The sequence below is a fragment of the Callorhinchus milii genome, unplaced genomic scaffold, assembly GCF_018977255.1.
Source record: "Callorhinchus milii isolate IMCB2004 unplaced genomic scaffold, IMCB_Cmil_1.0 Scaffold20, whole genome shotgun sequence".
In the NCBI taxonomy this organism is placed as follows: Eukaryota; Metazoa; Chordata; class Chondrichthyes; order Chimaeriformes; family Callorhinchidae; genus Callorhinchus; species Callorhinchus milii.
Window position 1 is genome coordinate 11,817,882 of NW_024704761.1, and position 23,892 is coordinate 11,841,773.

A 23,892-nucleotide genomic window follows, 5' to 3' on the forward strand; every position below is an offset into this window, starting at 1 on the left:
GCTTTGGGATATCGCCTCCATGGGAAAAGCGCTGAACAATGTCATTTTGTTGATGTTGTTACACTTTTGAAACGGTTTAATATCTTGGATGAGATGTTAAACCGAGGTCCTGTCTGTGCCCTAGTCAGGTGGATGTTAAAAATCCTGAGACGTGTTGAAAAAAGGGGTCAGTGTGTGTGATTGTGTCTCTGACAATGCAGCACTCCGCCCTCCTCTACCCCCCCCCCCAATACTGCGCTAACAATACTAACATCAGCCTGGACTTGAAATCTTGACTTGACCCGGAGGAGACAGAGAGAGACAAGAGAGAGCGAGGGAGAGGGAGTTAGGCTGACCTGTTGTGATTGTGTTTTTTCCGGCAGGTGTTTGAGGAGCTGAGATCCGGTAAAAGGATGAAATTTATTCAAGTTGTCATTTTGCCAAACCTGCTCTGATCTATACCCTGAACCGGTGGAATATGAGGAGCGAGGACAGTGTATATAGGCAGATAACTGGAGAGAGAGAGAGAGTGAGAGACAGACAGAGAGAGCTGGCTGAAAGCCATTCAAGGCTAATTAAAAAGGCTGGAAAGTCTGATCTGCAACAAGTTAATTCTCACTAACTGCCCGGGTGATGGTAATTGAGAAACAATTTGGACGAATCAATAATCTGGTAAATCCTTCCCGTGAACTCCTCCTGACTCTGGCTCATTCAATCTGTCGCTCCCCAGACCCCAGCCTGACTGGGAGATGTGAGCCTTATCTCCCGAGGGGTTGTTATTGCCGGGCATGTCAATGGGCACGGGCGACTCTCACCTGAGGGCTTGTCAGGTACCGGGAGAGACCAGTTCATACACCAGCCACGCGAGGGAAGCTGCCTGCTGAGTGCGTACGGCTTGGCATGTCTCACACGGGAAAGTGCTGACTGCGATCATGTCCTGTTATAGGAGGCCTGTAGCTCAGTGGTTAGAGCATTCGCCTCGCAAGCCAGAGGACCTGGGTTTGATTCCCGGGCGGGGCAAAACCTTAGGCAAGTTTCCTTACTCCATACGCCTCTGTTTACCCAGCAGTAAGTAGGAACCCGGTTGTCAGTTGATTGGTGGATCGCTTTCTTGGGACAATAATCCCTCCCTCCAAAAAAAATTATTCAATCCACAACTGTTTGTAGGACACTGCTGTGCACAATTGGCTGCCGCGTCTCGGCCCCATAATATACAGTACAGTATATAATAATACTTTGCAGTATTTTGTGTGAAGCGCTTTGAGACGTCTCCCAAGACGTGATCAGGTTCTCTATCAAATGCAAGGATTATTATTACACACCCAGAGCGCCACCTCCTGTCTGAACTTGGATTAGCAATTATCGATCTGAAGGTACACGTATGTCTGATTAAACAATACAAATTTACATTTATATCGCACCCTTCACACCAGGAAAATTTCCGATGTGCTGAACAGTATTGGCTCTGCAGGGCTTGGGAATCGAGGGCAGCGGGAAAAGGAGAGGGGACCGAAAGTGCAGTAAACCACAAAAGAGGTAGATGTTGAGAACTGCAGCCAGGTTAGTTTTCCTGCTAAATCTTGCATTAATACAAGCGGGAGGAACACTGGGCTTTCAGTCTGGTCAACATAGAAGTGATGGATAGACAGACAGTGACAGGCAGACGACAGACAGACAGACAATAGACAGACAGACAGTGACTGACAGACAGACAGTGACAGACAGATATACAGTGACAGACAGATATACAGTGACAGACAGTGACAAACAAGTTTGCAGGGCTATGAGGAGTGGGGTTGATTTGGAAGCTCTTTTCAAAGAGCCGGCATAGACACGATGAGCCGAATGGCCTCCTTCTGTGCTGTATAATTCTGATTCTATGACAGACAGTGACAGAGAGACAGAGACAGTGACAGTCAGTGATAGACAGTCACAGACAGACATAAACTTTCAAATCTAGCTGTCAGTCATGAATCCTGAACTCCACAACCAATAACATGCGCACTTGAACCAGCACCAAATACCCCGAAGGGAGCCAGGCTGCTCAGAAACCAAGAGACAAGGCTCCCAAATGTACAAAATGAAGTCTGTGTGTATGTATAGAATTCAACAGAGCTCGGCTTTGGAAAAATAGTATTTTAAATTGTAAATTATGGATTATTTGGACAGCACCACAGAAAAGCATGGAGGAAATTGAATAGGGGGATTTAAAGGTTGTCTGTTTATCCTCGCTGGGCACATGCAGACCACACAGAAATCTGATTTAGCCAGAATGGGGATTTGGTGCCAGTGGGTTTGAAAACAAAAGTAATGTGGCAGAGTTTCAGAGATTGTTTAATATCATTGTTTCCTTCATTATCCTACCATCGGTGGCCGGGCTTTCAGCCTCTCAGCCCCGAGGCTCTGGAACTCTATCCCCCAGTGCCTTCGCCGCTTCCTCCCTTTCCTCCTTCAAGGCCGGTCTCAAGACCTTTCTCTTTGACCGTGCCTTCAGCTCCACTCTCGACTCTCTGCCCCCTCCTCGCTCCCTCCTTTCCCTCCCCTCACCCTGACCATTTCCCCCCTGCTCGCTCCCTCCCTTCCCTCCCCTCACCCTGACAATTTCCCCCTTCCTCGCCCCCTCCCTTCCCTCCCCTCACCCTGACCATTTCCCCACTGCTCGGGTCCTGACCCAACTGTACAGTGCCTTGGGACGTCCTCCCGATGTGAAAGGCGCTCTATAAATGGAATCTTGTTGTTGTTGTTGTTGTATTATATGGACCCGTCACAGTACAAAGCATAAAAATCAAAAGTGTGAGTGCCTCTGTACCTCTCGGATCCAACTGAAAGACCTGATACTGTTAACATTCCAGGTATTTAGTCCTACAGCTCAGTAGTTAGAGCACTCGCCTCGAGAGACCTGGGTTCTATTCCCGGCAGGGTGAAATGTTGTGCACGTTTCCTTAGTCCACACGCCTCTGTTTACCCAGCAGTAAGTAGGAACCCGGTTGTTAGTCCATTGGTGGATCGCTTTGCCGGGGATAATAATAATTGATTACTATTATAATAATCCTTAAAAACAATAATAATTTGGTCAGTCAATCCACGACTGTTTGTGGGACACTGCTGTACACAATTGGCTGCCACGTTTCGTCCACAAATATACAATCAATTCACTTTAAAGTATATTTTGTGAAGCACTTTGAGACGTCTCGAAGACATGAAAAGTGCTATATCAAATGCAAGGATTATTATTATTATAACTTAATTAAGATGCCAATTAAGATGCCAACGCATTGTGGAGTCCTGTAGCTCAGTTGTTAAGCACTCGCTTTGCAAGTGAGAGACCTGAGTTCAATTCCAGGCAGAGGGCGAAACCTTGGGCAAGTTTCCTTACTCCACACAGAGCCTAATAATAATCTCTACAAAACCAAAAACAATAATAAATTGGTCATTTTCAATCTACGACTGTTTGTGGGACATTGCTGTGCGCAATTGGCTGCCGCGTTCGCCCACAAATATACAGTCAATTCACTTTACAGTGTGTTCTGTGAAGCGCTTTGGGACGTCCTCCCGACGTGAAGAGCGCTATATCAAATGCAAGGATTATTATTATTATAACGCCTTGGGACGTCTTCCCGATGTGAAAGACTCTATATAAGTGTTATTTGTTGTTGTTCCTCCACCTCGGAGATGCCCTCTCCTAGGGGCAGGGCCCCAGCATCAACAGTGATCCTCATCTCAGTCGGGCTGGAGAAGCCACTGCACAGAACTAACACAATACCACTGAGCCGCACTGAGCAGACAGTCCCCGCCCCTCCCCCGTCCGCTCTGATACTGACCTGAGCCGGAGGGGTAGGCCTACAATTAGCCTCAAAGCTCATTTTGGCGGGTGGGGGAGCAATCAGCTAAGAGTTCCTGCTCTGATTGCTACTCCCTCCTTCCCCTCTGTTGTTTGAACGTGGTGTGGACGTGGGTGAGGAGGTGTCTGTGCTCCGATAGTGAGCGCTTTGACTCCATGGCTGAGACGAGCTTAGCCGCTCCAAGACTAACCTGCGAGAAGGGTGTTATATAGATGCAAGTTGTTGTTGTTCTCGTGAACAAGAACTTACCTCAGACGTGACTCAGACACGAGTGGGCGGGGCTGAGGGCGCTTCAATCCATCCACAAGGACCTGCAACAGAAAACAAGTATCTGTGTGTTAAAGAGAGGTTTGCTGTGGGAGTGATGGTACTTGGGAAGAGAAGGTCCCAGCGACAAAGTGGCATAAAATGTGATTTTTTTTAAACTTCTTTTTACGTCTGAAGGTTCTGTTGTCCATGAGTGGTCTGCCCTTGCCCTGGATTTCTCTGACCATGTTGAACATATCATTTGGGTGTCCGTTTACTTCCCATTGCCGCGAATAAGTATTTAGTCAGCGTGCCACGGATGGCAGACTGCCTGGCGCTGGAGCTCGAGTATCATTACATTTCTTTCAACGACTATAAATTTCAAACGGATGTCAAGTGTGTTGACCCCTTTTGTCGTGAGCTCTGAAACAAGTCAGTCACGAGGCTGGGAGGCTCCCTGCTGAGGTCAGGTCGGGTCAGGTCAGGGCGGGTCAGGTCAGGGCGGGTCAGGGCGGGGTGTGTGGATGGAGAGTGGAGGCAACAACCACAACCACAACAACAACAAACAGCATTGACGGAGGGGCTTCCCCCACCGTTGTATCACCACAGTGACTCCTGACCTCTCACCTCACAGCTCCTGTCACCCAGGTTGGCCGATTGGCCTCTTTCCCTTCCCTTTGCCCTCACCTTGTGCCAGGCTCCTACCCTGCCCGCTCCGGTTGCTAAGGACACCCCCTCCCTCCTGCCCTCCCGGTTGCTAAGGCCGCCCTCACACACAGCCGTAGCTGCTCACTCACTCACTCACTCACCTCCCCGCAACGCAGCCGCTCTGCCTTCCTGCGCTTGCGCAGTGCGCAATGCCTCCTGGGAGGTGTAGTTCCAGTCGGCGTGAAACTCGGCGCATGCTGGGAATTGTAGTTCTGCTCATTCCCCACAGAGCATGCGCAGACCCTCACAGCGGGGCTTCCCCACCGGATGTGACGCGAGGAGGAGTGTATCTGTTCTCAGGGAATCCCCCACATGGTGTCAGTGTGGGGTCTCCTCTCAGTCTCTGTTACTACCACATTGATTACAATTTACTCAAATTTCCTTCTAAAAGGGCAAAAATGACTTACTGCCTCGCCCCCAGGTCTATGATCTGTAGATGGGCTCAGTTACCCCTTTCTGCAGACAACCATACCCTCCCTGGAACTCTCTCGCTCTGTCCTCCCCTCTCTCCGTCCGCCTCGCCTCCTATCCCCACTTGACTGAGCCACGGCCTCCCTCTGCTCCAGCCTGGGAATCCTCTGTCAGGCTCAGCGTGTCACTCAGGGTTGGCTGTCCAACAGCAGCCACGTTGACTGCTTTATTCCCCACTATCACCGCAAGCCCCGCCAGACCCCTGGGGCTAACATCTCCTCCCTCATCCACATTCCCACCTTCCCTGCCAATCATTCCATCACCCCTTCCCGTCTCATACGTTCCTCTGCCAACTGTCTCCTCCGGATTGGCCTACAAAATGGCTGCTCCCTTTCTAACTTTTGATGCTTTCGCCATCAACGACATCATCGTTGATATCCTGGCTCTCACTGAAACCTGGATCATCCCAGGCAACACATTCCCCCTGATTGAGGCCACACAACCCGGCTATTCCTTCCACCATACCCCACATCCTAACCGCTGTGGCGGGGGTGTGACCCTCATCTCTGAATGCTCACTTGCTCTATCCCCTTCTCCGGCTCATTCTCCTTCTTCGAGGGGAATGAGCTGGAGGACGGAAGCATCCCTGGTCAAGGTAATAAATGACATTCTGTCCATCTGTGAACAGGGTTTCCTCTGTCTCCTCATCTTCTCTGCTGCCTTTGTCATTGTGGACCACTCTGTCCTCTACCTCCTCCATATATACGCAAATGACACCCAATTCTATTTCTCTACCTCCACCCTCAACCCCAGGACCACTGCTGTCCTGACAGACTGTCTGTCTGACATTAAGTCCTGGATAAGAGCCAAGTTTCTACAGTTCAGCGTCAGCAAAACCGAGGCTCTCCTGATTGAGTCACGCCAGTGCTTCCTCATCTCAGGCACTGGAAGCACCAGTATACACACTCCACCTCTCCAAGCCAGTCCAGATCCTGTCCGGTCCCTGCGCTCAGCAGGCTCCGGCCCGCACCATGTCCCACACCCAGCCCGCCCTGCCCGCCCTACCGTCAGTGGTCGGACGTTCAGCCCCAATCCTCAGGAACTCCATCCCACATTCCTTTGCCTCGCTCCCTTTCCTTGCCTCCTTCAAGGCACACCTCAAGACCCTCCTCTTCGACTGTTCCTTCAGCCACCCTCCTACCCTCTCTGCCTACCACCCTCCCTGAACCCAATCCCACTCCCACCACCACGTTCGGGTTCAATCCCTGACTGTTCAGCGCCTTGGGATGCCCTCCCGACATGAAAGGCACTTTATAAATGTACTTTTGTATCGCATTATAACCAAAGAAACCTGAAACATTGCTGGGGTGGGAAGCAGCCACTCAGTACGGAGCTGGGCTGAGATCAGTGGCTGATCTGTGTGGCCACATTTCCAGCTGTTGGCCTTCACCCAACCTGTGCTTTTGTTAACGCAGAATTCACTATAACGATACAATACAAAGTGTGAGTTTATTTACTTGACCTTTCATTAAAGTACATGATACTCTCCACACGTGCTGAGCTCTTTAAAATAAGATACATTTATCCCGTTTCTTATCACTGGGAGTATTGCGCTGAGTCCCACTCAGCCAATGTGGATTTACAATCTAACTTCTCCCTTATCACCCTTCCTTGGAGTGTCAGTCTGTGGCTTGGTTGGTAGCACTCTCAGCCTCTGGCTCAGAAGGTTACAGATTCAAGTCCCATTAGGAGACTTTCAGCTCACAGTTCAGGCTGAGAAATTAAATTGAGGTGGATGTTAAAGATCCTGTGACAGTGTTAGTAATCAGTTATGCCCGGTGGTCGTCTGTGGTCGTCTGTGTCGTGGTGGTTGTGCGGAGATGTTCTGGCATTATGGGCGCAATAAAAGTAATAATAATAATTGTTGCATTTGATATAGTGCCTTATCACAGCATTGAGACATCTCAAAGAGCTTCACAGGATACACTGAAAAGTGAATTGATTGTATATTTTGTTGGTGAAAATACAAAACAACAACAACAAAATTACATTTGTATAGTGGCTTTCACATCAGGAGGACATCCCAAGGTGCTGGGCAGTCAGTGTTTCGGACCCGAGCTGGGGGTCGGGATCGGGGATGGTGGAGGGCAGAGGGGAAACGAGGGAGATCGAAAGCACACTCAAAGAGGAGGGTCTTGAGATGGGTCTTGAAGGAGACAAGGGAGAGAGCGAGGCAGAGAGGGACTTCCAGATTTTCCTGCCATTCTGCGTGACGTCACTTCCGCCCGCCAGGTTTGAATCCCTGGTAGCAGGTACAGAACAGCTTCTACCAGTGTTTCCCTCCCCTCCACCCTCTGTCTGTCTGTCTCCCCTGTCTTTCCCCTGCAGGCTACTCACTGCTAACCACAATCAGCGCCCTCTCCCCTCTGCGCCATCTCTAGCCCCCACAGCCTCCTGCAGGCTGACAATGTCCTACCAAACCCACCGCCTCTCGTCCCAGCGCGCGCCTCTTGGCTGCCGCCCCCACGCGAGCTGGCCCTCCCTCAAAATGCCCCCCTCTCCCGCTCTGTCCTGCTCTCTCTCCGCCCTCCCCGCCTCCTATCTCTGCTTGACCCCCCCACACCCTCCCTCTGCTCCAGCCTGGGAATTCTTTGCGGGCTCATCGCGGCCCTCGGCGTTGGCTGTCCAGTAGCAGCCACACCGACTGCCCCATTCCCCACTACTGCCGCAAGCCACCCCGGACCCAGACCCCGGGGGATAACCTCTCCTCCCTCATCCGCATCTCCACCCTACCTGCCAACCAATCCACTACCCCCTCCCATCCCACACATCCTCCTGCCAACTGTCCACTCCGTATTGGCCTTGAAAATGCCCGCTCCATCTCCAACAAGACCCTGGCCATCAATGAACTCGTCCTCAATGACATCATGGCACTCACAGAAACCTGGATCACCCCAGGTGACACCTTCGCCCTCACTGAGGCCACACCACCCAGCTACACCTACCACCATGCCCCATGCCCCAGGCATCGTGGCGGTGGTGTGGCCCTCATATCCAGGGTGTCAATTGCCCTATCCCTCTACTCCACCGGCTCGTTCCCCTCTTTCGAACACCTTACCTTCTGCCATCCCTCCCACCTTTCTCTAAAAATTCTCTTACTTTACTGACCCCCAAAATCTTCTGCCATCTCTGACATCTCCACCCTCCCAGCTTCCCTCTGTTTCTATTCTGACTGCCTCATCATCCTAGGTGACTTCAACCTCCACTTCACCCCCTCCTGCTCCATCTCCTCAAACCTCCTCTCTCCTCTCTCTCTCAACCTCTCCCTCCACATTCACTCTGGTACCCACATTCACGGTCGCCCGCTCGACCAGGTGATCACTCGGGGCCTCAGCATCTCGGATGTCACCATCACTGACAAGGCCATCTCTGACCACTATCTCCCTCAACTCCTATATTCCTCTCCCCACTGCCTTCAAACCTACTACCATCTTCTACCAGCCATGGAAGAAGATCTCCCCGCAATCCCTCTCCACTGCTCTGGAGTCCTCTGAACTCCTTCCCCTCTGGCCTACCACTCGCACCAACCCACTCGCTGCACTTACTCTTCTCCACAGCACCCTCTCTAACACACTCGATGCTTTTGCCCCCCTCGCCTCCTGAACTGTCTCCAATTCCTGATCCTCACCCTTGTTCACCAGCCACCTCCGCTCGCTTAAGGGCCAGGTGTGTTCTGTTCCGCTCTCGCCTCAGCCAAATCGTCCTTCTATTCCAGGTTAATCTTGGAGGCGAAGGAAAACCCCAGGCTCCTGTTCTTGTGTACTGTCCCGCACCAGGCTCCGCGACCACATCACTCCCACACTCGCTCGCCTCCACTGGCTCCCCGTCCCCCAGAGGATCGAATTCAAGATCCTCATCCTCACCTACAAGGCCATTCACGGCCTTGCACCCTCCTACCTCTCCGACCTACTATCCCCCTACCTACCTGCCCGTACCCTCCATTCCTCTGGCTCAGGTCTGCTCCACATCCCCCGCCCCAACCGCCCTACCATCGGTGGCCGGGCCTTCAGCCTCTCAGCCCCGAGGCTCTGGAACTCCATCCCCCAGTGCCTTCGCCGCCTCCTCCCTTTCCTCCTTCAAGGCCGGTCTCAAGACCTTTCTCTTCGACCGTGCCTTCACCTCCCATCTCGACTCTCTATCCCCTCGTCGCTCCCTCCCTTCCCTCCCCTCACCCTGACCATTCCCCCCTGCTCGGGTCCTGACCCAACTGTACAGCGCCTTTGGGACGTCCTCCCGATGTGAAAGGCCCTCTATAAATGAAGCCCACCACCTGCTCCCTGGACCCCATCCCACCCCTCTCCTTAAATCTCAGCTCTACCTCCTTGCCCCACTACTCGCCAACATCATCAACCATCTGGCACTGTTCCGACCCCCTCAAAAGAAGCCATTATCATCCCCACCTTGAAGAAACCTTCACTTGACCCATCACAGCTATGTAGCTACCGGTCAATCTCAAATCTCCTCTTCCTATCCAAGGTCCTTGAGAGATCTGTTGTCTCCCAGGTTCACTCTTTCCTCTCCTCTCACTCCCTCCATGAACCCCTCCAATTGGGTTCCCGCGCTGCCCACAGCATGGAAACTGTTCTGGTCAAGGTCACAAACGACATTCTGACCATGTGTGACCAGGGCTCCCTCTTCCTCCTCGTCCTCCTTGACCTCTCTGCCACCTTTGACACCATGGACCACTCAATCCTCCTCCACTGCCTCTCCTCCCACCTCAACCTTCAAGGTTCTGTCCCTGTCTGGTTCAGGTCCTATCTTTCACACCGCCTCCACTTCGTCACGGCAAACAGCTTCTCCTCCGGCCTCCGCACTGTCTCATGTGGTGTTCCTCAGAGCTCTGTCCTCGGTCCCCTCCTCTTCACCCTCTACACGCTCCCCCTTGGTGACATCCTCCACAGACACGGGGTAAATTTCCACATGTATGCGGATAACACCCAACTCTATCTCTCTGCCTCCACCCTGAACTCCAGGACTACTGGCGTCCTGACCGACTGCCCGTCCAACATCAAGTCCTGGACGAGGAACAACTTTCTCCAACTCAACGTCAGCAAGTCCGAGGCCCTCCTGATTGGCTCGCGCCAGTGCCTCCGCACCTCAGGCGCTGACAGCATCAGCCTCCACGGCTGCCACTCACCCTCACTGAGCCAGTCAGGAACCTGGGGGTCTTGTTTGACCCTGAACTGTCCTTTCTCCCCCACATCCGCGCCATGACCGGCAATGCCTACCACCACCTCCGCAACATTGCCAGACTCCGCCACTGCCTCACCCCTCAGCCCCCAAACCCTCACCCACATTCGTCATCTCAAGGCTCGATTACGGGAACTCCCTCCTCATCGACCTTCCCAACTCTTCCCTTCACAAACTGCAGATCATCCAAAACTCTGCAGCTCATGTACTCTCACGCACCAGACTCCGTGACCCCATCGCTCCCACCCTCGCCCAACTCCATCACTCCCACCCTCGCCCGACCCCATCACTCCCACCCTCGCCCGACTCCATCACTCCCACCCTCGCCCGACCCCATCACTCCCACCCTCGCCCGACCCCATCACTCCCACCCTCGCCCGACCCCATCACTCCCACCCTCGCACGACCCCATCACTCCCACCCTCGCCCGACCCCATCACTCCCACCCTCGCCCGACCCCATCACTCCCACCCTCGCCCGACTCCATCACTCCCACCCTCGCCTGACTCCACTGGCTCCCCATCCCCCAGAGGATCGAGTTCAAGATCCTCATCCTCACCTTAAGGCCATCCATGGCCTTGCCCCCTCCTACCTCTCTGACCTGCTGACTCCCTACCAACCTGCCCGCTCCCTCCATTCAGCGGGCTCCGGCTGCTCCATGTCTCCCGCCCGATCCTCTTTACCATCGGTGGCCGGGCTTTCAGCTTCTCTGCCCCCACACTCCATCCCATCCCACGGTCCCTTTGCTTTGTTTCCTCCCTCGCCTCCTTCAAGACCGGTCTCAAGACCCTTCTTTTCGACCGTGCCTTTGGTCTCCCTCCCACCTCTCTGCCTTCCCTCATCCCTACACCACCACCATGCTCGGGCCCCGACACCTGACTATTCAGTGCTTTGGGACGTCCTCCCAACGTGAAAGGCGCTCTATAAATGTAATTTTGTTGTTGTTGTGAGATGGAGTTCCAGAGAATGGGAGAGTGGCAGAAGGGCTGCCCGACAATGGTGGGGCGGGCGATGTGGGGGACCTGAAGCAGGCCGGAGCCCACTGAGCAGAGGGCGCAGGCAGCTTGGCAGGGGGTTAGGAGATCGCAGAGGTAGGGGGGAGCAAGACCATGGAGGACTTTGAAGGTGAGGACCAGGATCTTGAACTGTATCCTCTGTGTGATGGGAAGCCAGTGGAGTCGGGCGAGGATGGGGGTGATAGGGTCACGGAGCCCAGTGTGGGAGAGGACATGATCTGCAGAGTTCTGGATGATCTGCAGCCTATGGAGGGAGGATTTGGGGAGACCGACAAGCGGGGAGTTTGCATAGTCGAGCCTCGATGTTATGGATGAGTCACTGTATTCTGTCAGTGCAAAGCAATTCGAGACATTAACTCACATTAAAGGCAAACTGTTGTGTTACCTCAGGAGAGGGAGGGGCTGAAGGGATTGAATTCCAGTTTGGATTCCGATGGACAAAAAAAAAGGGAGTGAATTTAATCCCAGTTTGCAGACATTCTTTCCTACCCGAGAACCCTGCATGTGTTAGTGCAGTTTGTTGTTGTGGTTGATGAACGAAACAAGAAATGGATGGTTTTATAGATCATATAATTTCCTCACTTTATTAATGACTACCCTGTAATAATAATCCTTGCATCTGATATAATAAAATAATAATAATAATATTCCTTGCATTTGATAGAGCCTTATCACATCTTTGAAGCTTTGAGAAAGAATCATTTTGATACAGAGCTGAACAACGGACTCCAGACCAGAAGTTGATGCATTTTCCCACCACCCACCGTGTCCCACCCCCAGTGACCCCCACCCGCGCCCCTCCCCCCCCAGCTCCCACCCCGATCGGCAGCGGGACACTGAGAGGCTGAATATTAAATGTCACGGTGGGTTGGTGCTGAGTTGGCCATGGGGGGAATCCATCACATTCCTGAAAAACAAATTAAAACAAATGCGAGCTCGGAAGATGTCAGCTAATGTCTAATAGTCACTTGACTGGGTTTGTGCAGAAGGCCATACACCCAGTCAAGTGACTGTTAGATATTAGCTGGCAAGGTCTATTAGCTTTCTTAAATATTAGCTTTCGACTATGCAAACGCCCTGCTTGTCGGCCTTCCCAACTCCTCCCTCCACAGACTGCAGATAACCCAGAACTGGCTCCCTATCCTTCAGAGGATCGAGTTCAAGATCCTGGTCCTCACATACAAAGCCCTCCATGCCCTCATCCAACCTCCTAACCCCCTACCTACCCACCCGTTCCCTCCGCTCAGCCGGCTCTGGCCTGCTCCATGTCTCCCGACCCACCCGCCCCACCATTGGCGGGAGAGCCTTCAGCCACTCTGCCCCCAACCTCTGGAATTCCATTCCCCAATCACTCCGCCTCACCCCCTCCTCAGCCTCCTTCAGGTCCCACCTCAACCATGCCATCGGCCACCCCCTTCCCCTCCCCTCCCTTCTCCCTCCCTGACCCCCAGCTCGGGTCTGAAATGCTGTACACTGTCCAGCGCCTTGGGATGACTCCCGATATGAAAGGCGCAATACAAATGTAATTTTGTTGTTGTTGTTAAATTATTTTCTCCATCCCCGACAAGGGCCACAAAATAGTGACTTGGTGGTATATCTCGTGAAGCCCTTTGCAATATCCTGCTGACGCGAAAGGTACTTTGTTAACTGTCGGGAGTGCTGACCCCCGCCATGTATATATCAAATGTGACAGGCGAGGCCATCAATGTCAATAGGACAAACAAGGCAGAGATTAGTCCCAGCAAATGTGGAGTGACAGGCTGACGTGTTCAGGTTCAGGGGCCATATCTGTCATAGAGGGACCTGTAATAATAATAATTCTTGCATTTGATATAGCGACTTATCACATTGTTTCAAAGCTTCTCACAGGATATACTGTACAGTGTAGTGACTGCAGTTATGGTGAAACGCAGCAGCCAATTGCGCACAGCGGTGTCCCACAACAACAACAGCAACAACCTCTGGCCGGAGCAGAGGGACATCGACCATCAGTCAATCAAGGAGTGAATCACGGGCAAGACCCCAGGAATCCACATCTGGTTAGGATGTGATCCATGCCATGACCCGCCCTGCCTCCCCCCACCTCCACAACATCGCCCGGCTCCGCCACTGCTTCTCCCCACCAGGCCACCAAAATCCTTATCCACACATTTATTACATCTAGGCTCGACTACACCAACTCGCTCCTTGTCCGTCTCATCAACTCTTCTCTCCACAAGCTGCCGATCATCTAGAACTCTGCAGCTCATGTCCTTTCCTGCACCAGGCTCTGTGATCCCAATCACCCCCATCCTTGCCCGGCTTCTTTACCTTCAAAGTCCTCCTCGAATTTGTTCGTCTCTATTTCTGTGACCTACTAACCCCATATCAACCTGTCCGCTCCCTCCACTCAGCAGGCTCAGACCTGCTCCATGTTCCCCGCCAGGCCCACTCCACCATCGTCAGTCGGGCTTTCAGCCTCTCTGCCCCCACCCTTTGGAACTCCATCTCACAATCCCTTTGCCTTGCCCCCCCCCCCCCCCCCCCCCCACCCTCGTCTACTTCAAGGCACATTTCAAGATCTTCCTCTTTGGCCTCGCCTTCTGGCCACCCTCCTATACCCACCCTCCCTGGTCTTCACCGCTCCTGATCACAACCTCCAGCTATTATATAGCCCACTTGCTGCCCCACACACAAAACCACAGATTATATTCCTACATGTAACTCAGTCCCCCAGCTTGGGTCCAAATCGCTGACTGTCCAGTCCCTTGGGATGTCCTCCTGATGTGAAAGTTGCCGGTAACTGTCATTAGTTGTTGTTGGTGTGAGACTGTATTTCAGACACACGGTGTGAGACTGTGATCAGCCCCGCTAAGATGTGCGCGTGAGTGCGTATTGTCTGTGTAAAACATGTACCTGGTCACAGGGAGACTGCTCCGAGCAGGTCAGCATTCCGAGTTGCTCTTGTTTATCACGTCAGGAATAGATCTGAACCAGAAACAATCCCAGGTTACAGACGGGAATGGAATCCAGGGGTTTGGGGAATGTGGGGGGGCTATATGATAATAATAATAATCCTTGCATTTGATACAGCGCCTTATCACGTCGGTGAAACGTCTCAAAGCGCTTCACAGGATATACTGTAAAGTGACTTGACTGTGTGTTTGGTGAGCAAAACTGTTATATATAATAACAGATCGCAAATCGAGCTAAGGTTCCTGGTGGTTCTCCCACCCCCCATCCCCCAACCAGGCAAGAGGCAACTCCTTGAGGTGAGAAATGGTGAAATTTGCCATCAAGGAAAAGGCAACATTGAGACAGTAGCCGTGTGGATTCCGAGTGTGTGTGTGTGTGTGTGTGAGCGCAGACTCACTCAGTGGTAGTGGCGACAAGAGGGTCAAACTCCATAGCTATTAGCTCAGCAGCTGTAGGTTTCCAAGGGCCAGGCCGGGGACTTCCTGAAACACCAATAACATTTCACCTGACACACAACTTTACTCCTGCCCCGAGCCTGGGGCTGGGGATCAGCGGGCTGCTCCTAGCCATGGTGTAACACACACACACACACACACAGTGACACACAGAAAACACAGCCACAAACAACAGCAACAACAAATTCCCTTTGTATGGCGCCTTTCACGTCAGGAGGACGTCCCAAGGCGCTCGAGAGAAAAATACACACACAGTCTCACACAGACCGAGAGCGAGTTAGAAATACACCCACACACGCACACACGTAGCCTAACAAGTCCATGCCTGTGTGTGTGTGTGTGCACGTGAGGCGAGCAGCGGGAGGAACGCTGTGATGTGAGTGTATGTGTTAGTGAGTGTGTGTTAGTGAGTGTGTGATTGTGTGTTAGTTATTGAGTGTGTGTTAGTGAGTGTGTATTAGTGAGTGTGTTAGTGATGTGTGTGTGTTTGTGTGTGTTAGTGAGTGTGTTTGTGGCTGTTAGTGAGTGTGTGTTAGTGAGTGTGTGTTAGTGAGTGTGTTAGTGAGTGTGTTAGTAAGTGTGTGTTAGTGAGTGTGTGTGAGAAGGTGATCATGTAGAGTTACGTACCCCTGTGTGAGGCTGGGAGGAGTTCGGTGTGGGAGGGGGCACAGATTGGGGTGAGTGTGTTGGCCGGTGTCAGCGTGGGCCACTCAGGCTGGGAAACCTCGGAGAGACACATACCAGATGTTACTGACAATGTCCCCACACCCCCCACATGCTGGGCGCCACCCCACCCGCTGCTTCGCCGAGACCCCAATGGGGTTGTCTTGTCACCCCCCCCCATCCTCCCCCCACTACCACCCAGACCCCCTTTCCCTGGACTTACATTGCTATAGAGCGACTCCCAGTGGGCACCTGCCATCTGCTGCTGTGTGGCTGAGGGGCACCTGGGGATCACAGGCAGAGAGAGAACTTCAGAACAACAGCACAGAGCAGCGAGTGGGGGAGGGCATCGCTTGTAGCTCAGTGGTTAGAGCACTCGACTGGCAAGCGAGAGGACCTGGGCTTGATTCCCGGTCGGGCAGAGCGAAACCTTGGGCAAGTTTCCTTACTCCACAACCGCGCCTCTGTTTACCTAACGGTAAGTGGTGGGACAATCCTGTGACCCTAACACCACACGATAGACTTTAATGCTCCAATCACACTGTTATCCTGATCCCTGGTTTACGATTCTATCCACAAAAATCTCACCACAAACTTGTGGAGTCCTGTAGCATCGTGGTTAGAGCACTCGCCTTGCGAGCGAGAGGACCCAGGTTCGATTCCCAGTCGGGGCGAAACCTTAGGCAGATTTCCTTACTCCACACAGCTCTGTTTACAGCAGTAAGTAGGAACCCGGTGTTAGTCGATTGGCGGATCGCTTCTCCAGTGGGTAAACAGTCCCTTCAAACAAAAAATTTGGTCACTCGATCCACGACTGTTTGTGGGGCATTGCTGTGCGTAATCGCCTGTCGCACTCACTCTGAGCCGGGGCTGTGTGTGGGCAGCGAGGGCACCGGCTGGTCACTCTGTGCAGCGTTGGCGATTCCCAGACCTGAGACACAGCAACAGTTACGCCTCGCCCCACGACATGGCCCCGCCCCCACAACATGGCCCCACCCCCACGACATGGCCCCACCCCCCACAACATGGCCCCACCCCATCATACAGCCTCGCCCCATCACACCGCCCCACCCCATCACACACACATCCACCCCACCCTCCATCACACTGCATCACCCCATCACATCGCCCCAACCCCACACATCCCCACCCTCATCGCACCGCCAGGCCCCCATCACACAACTCCATCCCATCACAGCCCAAAACATGACCCCGCCCTTATCACACCTGCTGCCCTGTCGCAGCCCCCATCCCCTCACCCCCCCACCGTCCCATCGCACCACCCCACTCCATCACAATTTACATATTATCACCGCGAGCCCCCGGTCTGAGCTGTGACTTACCGGCAATGGGGAGCAGTCCTGGGGCTGAAGAGAATCTGAAGTCAATGAGATTGTTCACGGAGCATGGGGCCGAGGGCTCGGAGCTGGGGGTCTGGCAACAGAGAAAAGGTTATAGAGCTGGAGACATGGCGCCCACATCCCTCCTATAGCTCCTTTCCCCCACCCCTCCTCCTCCTCCGCCATCCCCCCCATCTCCTCTATTGCACCTTCCCCCCACCCCACCTCCTCACCTCCACTAACGTACCTGCGGAGGTGCCTCTCGCTCGGAGTTGCGAGCCAGACTGACTTGACTTCGCTTAAATCTGCGAAAAAGAAATGAAACATCAAACTCCCCGACCGTGAGTAAGACATCGAAACAGGAGGAGGCCATTCAGCCCCTCAGGCCTGTTCTGCCATTGTGTAAGATCATGCATAATATCCCTTCATAGCCTGATCCAACAAATATCTATCCACCTCGGTCTTGAAGAAGCCAACATCCACAGCCTTTGGGGGAGAGAGATCCAGATTTCCACAGCTTTTTGGGTGAAAAACTATCTCCTGATTTCACTCCTAATTGGCCTGACTCTAATATAAAGCTGGTTCCCCACCAGAGGAAACAGTTTCTCTGTAGCTGCCCTATCGATCCCTTTATTAGTTTAAAATTCTCAATTATGTCCTTGTAATTTAACCCTTTAAGCCCTGCTATCATTCTGGTGAATCTGCGCTGCACCCCCTCCAGAGCCAATATATCCTTCCTGAGGTGCGATGAGATAAAGGCCAACTATTTGATAATGTTTTGTACCTGTGAGTTTGTTTTTAGAGACTGACAGGACACTACAGCAATGCCAGATGCACCCACACATCCATCCATACAGTCTCTCTCACACACACAGAGTCTCTCTCACACACACACAGAGTCTCTCTCACACACACGGAGTCTCTCTCACACACACAGAGTCTCTCTCACACACACACAGAGTCTCTCTCACACACACACGGAGTCTCTCTCACACACACAACACAGTCTCTCTCACACACACAGAGTCTCTCTCACACACACACGGAGTCTCTCTCACACACACACGGAGTCTCTCTCACACACACAGAGTCTCTCTCACACACACACGGAGTCTCTCTCACACACACAGAGTCTCTCTCACACACACACAGAGTCTCTCTCACACACACAGTCTCTCTCTCTCACACACACACACAGAGTCTCTCTCACACACACAGAGTCTCTCTCACACACACACAGAGTCTCTCTCACACACACACACAGTCTCTCTCACACACACAGAGTCTCTCTCACACACACACGCAGTCTCTCTCACACACACAGAGTCTCTCTCACACACACACAGTCTCTCTCACATACACAGAATCTCTCTCACACACACACGCAGTCTCTCTCACACACACAGAGTCTCTCTCACACACACACAGTCTCTCTCACACACACACAGAGTCTCTCTCACACACACACAGTCTCTCTCACATACACAGAGTCTCTCTCACACACACACGCAGTCTCTCTCACACACACAGAGTCTCTCTCACACACACACAGTCTCTCTCACACACACACAGAGTCTCTCTCACACACACACGCAGTCTCTCTCACACACACACAGAGTCTCTCTCACACACACACAGAGTCTCTCACACACACACACAGTCTCTCTCACACACACACAGAGTCTCTCACACACACAGAGTCTCTCTCACACACAAACAGAGTCTCTCTCACACACACAGAGTCTCTCTCACACACACAGAGTCTCTCTCACACACACACAGAGTCTCTCTCACACACACAGTCTCTCTCTCTCACACACACACAGAGTCTCTCTCACACACACAGAGTCTCTCTCACACACACACAGAGTCTCTCTCACACACACACGCAGTCTCTCACACACACACGCAGTCTCTCACACACACAGAGTCTCTCTCACACACACACAGAGTCTCTCTCACACACACAGAGTCTCTCTCACACACACACAGAGTCTCTCTCACACACACAGAGAGAGAGTCTCTCTCACACACACGCAGTCTCTCTCACACACACACTGACCTGTGGTAACGGAGCAGGACGTTGTTGAGCTCCTTGTTGACATGCAGCAGACGCACCATCATGTCCCCATCCACCACCCGTATCAGCAGCTCCGTAACCCGCTCCCCCATCTCATCACACACACACAGCAGCTTCTGTCACAGCCAGAGACAGCGTCAGGGACAGGCAGACAGACAGACAGCGTCAGGGACAGGCAGACAGACACACAGCGTCAGGGACAGGCAGACAGACAGACAGCGTCAGGGACAGGCAGACAGACACACAGCGTCAGGGACAGGCAGACAGACAGACAGCGTCAGGGACAGGCAGACAGACAGACAGCGTCAGGGACAGGCAGACAGACAGACAGCGTCAGGGACAGGCAGACAGACAGACAGCGTCAGGGACAGGCAGACAGACAGACAGCGTCAGGGACAGACAGACAGACAGACAGACAGACAGACAGACAGACAGACAGCGTCAGGGACAGACAGACAGACAGGCAGGCAGTCAGGCAGACAGGCAGACAGACAGATACCTCGTCAGGGACAGACACATAGCATCAGGGACAGACACACACACACAGCATCAGGGACAGACAGACAGGGGGCTGGAGGAGAAACCGTTTGTGGAGACAAATTGGAGGCGATGTGAGAGATACGATCTGAACCATTCAAGGACAGAACCATGAAGGTTGAGGTGAGAGGAGAGGCGGTGGAGGAGGATAGAGTGGTCAATGGTGTTGAAGGCAGCAGAGAGGACGAGGAGGCAGAGGGAGCTCTGGTCGCAGATAGACAGAATGTCATTTGTCAGTTTGACCGGGGCTGTTTCTGTGCTGTGGGCGGCACGGAAACCGGATTGGAGGGGATCATGAAGGGAGTGGGGGGAGAGGAAAGAGAGAAGCTGGGAAGCAACAACTCATTCCAGGACCTTGGAGAGGAAAAGGAGGTTAGAGATGGGGTGGTAGTGCCATGACCCGCTCTGCCTTCCCCCACCTCCGCAACATTGCCCGCCTCCGCCACTGTCTCAGGCCCCGAGACCTTCATACATGCATTCATAACATCAAGGCTTGACTTTGCAAACTCCCTGCTTGTCGGCCTCCCCAACTCCTCCCTCCATAGGCTGCAGATCATCCAGAACTCTGCAGTCCATGTCCTCTCCCGCACTAGGCTCCGTGACCCTATCACACACATCCTTGTGAAACTCCACTGACTTCCCATCAAGAGGAATACAGTTCAAGATCCTCATCCTCATCTTCAAAGCCCTCGATGTCCTTGCTCCCCCCTACCTCTGGGATCTCCTAACCCCCTGCCAACCTGCTCGCTCCCTCCATCAGCGGGCTCCGGCCTGCTTCACATCCCCTGCATCGCTCGCCTCACTATTGGCGGGTGGAGCTTCAGCCACTCTGCCCCCACCTCTGGAACCCCATCCCGCAGGCCCTCCGCCTCGCCCCCTCCCTTGCCTCCTTCAAGATCTACCTCAAGACCTTACTCTTCGACCTGCTTCCCCCCCCCGCCCTCTACACTCCCCGACCCCAACCCCCAGCACTGTCCGAAGTCCGAAACACTGACTGTCCTTGGAATGTCCTCTCGATGTGAAAGGTGCTTTACAAATGAATTTTGTTGTTATTGTTGTTGTTGTGAACAGGGATGGGTCCAGGGAGGGTCTTTTAAGGATAGGAGTGAAAACAGTTGTTTTTAAAGGGGTGGGAACAGTCCCAGTGGACAGGGAGAGGTTTATGATGTTTGTGGGTACGGGGACAAGGAGGTGGAGCTGGGAGTTAAGGAGAGGGGTAGGGATGGGGTCATGGGAGAAGGTGGTCAGTTTCATGTGGGTTACGGTGGTGGTGAGAGAGGAGGGGGAGACAAGTTTGAAGGTGTGGAGGGAGAGATGGGTAGGGACCAGGTTGTGAGGGGGAGATGGGGAGGGGTTAGTGATCAGAAGGGCAGAAGCAGCTGAGCGGAACCCCACGATTTTGGGAATCATCCCCGTGTCAGAGTGAGGCACAAGTGGAATGTGTGTTATTGTACAAATCCCAGGAAATCTGACCTGTAGAAGCTCCATATCCTCAGCATTCTCAGAGCCTGGAACGTTCTGCAGTAAAATTTCGGACATGACTTTGATGTTCATTTCCACCATGTCCAGCTCGCTGTGCAGCTTTCCAACCTGGGGGGCGGGCGGTATGGGGGGGAACAGGGTGAGAGCGGAACAGCCGGGATGTGGTGTCTTGTAACTGGGATCAGTGGGGGAGGAGAGGGGTTAGGGGATGGGGAGTGGGGATGGTGGAGGGAGAGGGGGTGGGGAAGGAGAGTGAGGGCGGGGAATGTGAGAGGAAAGGGGGTGGGGAGGGGAAGAGGGAGTGGGGGTGAAGGAGGTGGGGTCGCTGAGGGAAACACCCTCAATGGCACTGCTGGCTCTGGCTGTTGGTGTCTCACCTGCTCGGGCTTCAAGGTGACGGGGGTGAGGAGGGGGCTGGGTTGCTGGGGGCCCGGGGAGGTGGGCGGAGCCGTCGCCTGGAGAAGGAAAACAAGAAAATAATCAGCTTTGGATCACCTGGGGCCGGGGGCCGGGGGGTCGGGGGGCCGGGGGGGCCGGGGGGCCGGGGGCCGGGGGTCGGGGGGACGGGGGGTCGGGGAGCCGGGGGGATGGGGGGTCGGCGGGACGGGGACATCCAATTCATGCTGTTCTCAAGCACGTCACCCAAAAAGAGATTTCAGCTTCCGGGATTAGTGGAACACTAACACACTACACATGCGCCCACACGCACTAACATGCTCCAACATGCGCCACCATGCGCCACACGCACTAACATGCTCCAACATGCACCACCATGCGCCACATGCACTAACATGCCCCGACATGCACCACCATGCGCCCACACGCACTGACATGTGACATTTTGCAGTTTAGTTGGGTTTCTCTATGATAGGCTGAGCCGCTCACTCACTCTGTCACTCACTGCACCCGTGTCTCCCGCCGGGAGGCTTCCTGGAGCTGGGAATATCATCCCTTTCCCTTTCATCTCCGTAAACAACTGCTGCACCTCACTGACATCCACCCCACCCTGGAAACTCGTGGCCCAGAGCTACAGAGAGAGAGAGAGAGAGTGAGTGTGAGGGTGACAGAGAGAGAGAGAGAGAGTGTGTGGGTGAGAGAGTGAACCAAACAACAACGATAATAGCTTTCAAAAGGGAATTCAATAGGCATTTGAAAAGGAAAATTTCAGGGCTATGGGGTAAAGTTGGGGGAGTGGGACTAGTTGGGGTAAGAGTGAGGGAGTGGGACTGGTTGGGGTAAGAGTGAGGGAGTGGGACTGGTTGGGTTAAGAGTGAGGGAGTGGGACTGGTTGGGTTAAGAGTGAGGGAGTGGGACTGGTTGGGGTAAGAGTGAGGGAGTGGGACTGGTTGGGGTAAGAGTGAGGGAGTGGGACTGGTTGGGGTAAGAGTGAGGGAGTGGGACTGGTTGGGGTAAGAGTGAGGGAGTGGGACTGGTTGGGGTAAGAGTGAGGGAGTGGGACTGGTTGGGGTAAGAGTGAGGGAGTGGGACTGGTTGGGGTAAGAGTGAGGGAGTGGGACTGGTTGGGGTAAGAGTGAGGGAGTGGGACTGGTTGGGGTAAGAGTGAGGAAGTGGGACTGGTTGGGGTAAGAGTGAGGGAGTGGGACTGGTTGGGGTAAGAGTGAGGGAGTGGGACTGGTTGGGGTAAGAGTGAGGGAGTGGGACTGGTTGGGGTAAGAGTGAGGAAGTGGGACTGGTTGGTAGCTCTTTCAAGAGCCGGCACAGGCCCGATGGGCTAAACGGCCTCCTTCTGTGCTGTAAGATACTATGAACAACAACAACAAATTACATTTACACCTTTCACATCGGAAGGATGTCCGAAGGAGTTGGACGGTGAAGGGTTTGCACCTGACCTGGGGGTTGGAATTAAGAGCGGGCAGGAAGAGTGGGGCGGGAGTGTGACCAAAGGCACGGCCGAAGAAAAAAGGGGAGAGCATGGTAAAGGGAGGGGATGAAGGAGGAGGGAAAGGGAGGGGGAGCATGGGAGGGGGAGGAGGATAAGGAGGGGAGAGGGAGGAAGGGGGAGAGGGAGGAGGGGGAGATGAAGGGGGAGGAGGGGGGAGAGAGAGGAGAAGAGGAGAGGGAGGAGAAGGGGAGAGGGAGGAGGGGGGGGAGAGGGAGGAGGGGGGGGAGGGAAGAGAAGGGGAGAGGGAGGAGGAGGGGAAGAGGGAGGGAGAGAGGGAGGGACACGGAGGAGGGGGAGAGGGAGGGGGAGAGGGAGAAGGAGGGGAGAGGGAGGGGGTGAGGGCGAGGGGGTGTCCCACCTGGATGAGGCTGAGGATGTGGCTCTGGACGTCGATGGGGGGGTTGTATTTGGGTTTCAGCACTTTGGCCAGGACGTCCCGCACAAACTCCCTGCGGAACACGGCCTGCCGCAGCTCCGGCCGGCACCTCCTCACCATCAGGGCCAGTAGCTGGGGGGGGGGGGAGAGGGGGAGATCAGGGCACGGACGGGGCTCCCCCAGAACTCAACCGCCTTCCCATCCCCATTCCCCCCCTACCTCTGCTCTGCTTCCCCACCCGCTCCCTCTCCCCGCGCTCCCTCACGCACCCCCACCCCACCGGTCTGCCTCCCCCACCTCTCCCGCTCCCCCTCTCCCTCCTCAGCGCACACTCACCGATAAAGCCAACCGAACCTCTCTGTAGTTTCTGTTACCTCTGATCCTCTCCTTCAACGCTTCCACTGCCTGCCTCGGGCTGAAACCAGGGACAGGCATGATACACGCACACACACAGACATACAATAACAACAACAAGATTACATGTGTATAGTGCCTTTCACGTCAGGAGGACGTCCCAAGGCGCTGAAGTACAGCATTTCAGACCCAAGCTGGGGTCAGGAGAGGGAGAAGGGAGGGGAGGAGAAGGGGGGTGGCCGATGGCATGGTCGAAGAGGAGGGTCTTGAGGCCGGACCGGAAGGAGGCTAAGGA

The 23,892-nt window shown here is 53.7% G+C and overlaps 2 protein-coding genes across 2 annotated transcripts in view; both read right to left on the minus strand.

Annotated features, from left to right (window-relative positions):
• stxbp4 (syntaxin binding protein 4) overlaps positions 1-4,892 on the minus strand; it is a 31,390-nt gene extending 26,498 nt beyond the window's left edge. The window contains exons 1-2 of the mRNA XM_042342573.1: positions 4,877-4,892; positions 4,071-4,132 (exon numbers count right to left, since the gene is read on the minus strand). The gene's annotated coding sequence lies outside the window, so the exon portion shown is untranslated. The remainder of the gene's footprint in view (positions 1-4,070; positions 4,133-4,876) is intronic.
• Positions 4,893-12,282: 7,390 nt separating this feature from the next.
• LOC103188962 (TOM1-like protein 1) overlaps positions 12,283-23,892 on the minus strand; it is a 15,091-nt gene continuing 3,481 nt past the window's right edge. The window contains exons 3-16 of the mRNA XM_042342445.1: positions 23,580-23,658; positions 23,226-23,375; positions 21,854-21,991; positions 21,342-21,419; positions 20,956-21,072; positions 18,928-19,061; positions 17,113-17,170; positions 16,869-16,959; positions 16,384-16,456; positions 15,749-15,809; positions 15,490-15,586; positions 14,805-14,889; positions 14,348-14,419; positions 12,283-12,359 (exon numbers count right to left, since the gene is read on the minus strand). Of these exons, the coding sequence (XP_042198379.1) occupies positions 14,377-14,419; positions 14,805-14,889; positions 15,490-15,586; positions 15,749-15,809; positions 16,384-16,456; positions 16,869-16,959; positions 17,113-17,170; positions 18,928-19,061; positions 20,956-21,072; positions 21,342-21,419; positions 21,854-21,991; positions 23,226-23,375; positions 23,580-23,658 (1,204 nt within the window). The 3' untranslated portion in view covers positions 12,283-12,359; positions 14,348-14,376. The remainder of the gene's footprint in view (positions 12,360-14,347; positions 14,420-14,804; positions 14,890-15,489; positions 15,587-15,748; positions 15,810-16,383; positions 16,457-16,868; positions 16,960-17,112; positions 17,171-18,927; positions 19,062-20,955; positions 21,073-21,341; positions 21,420-21,853; positions 21,992-23,225; positions 23,376-23,579; positions 23,659-23,892) is intronic.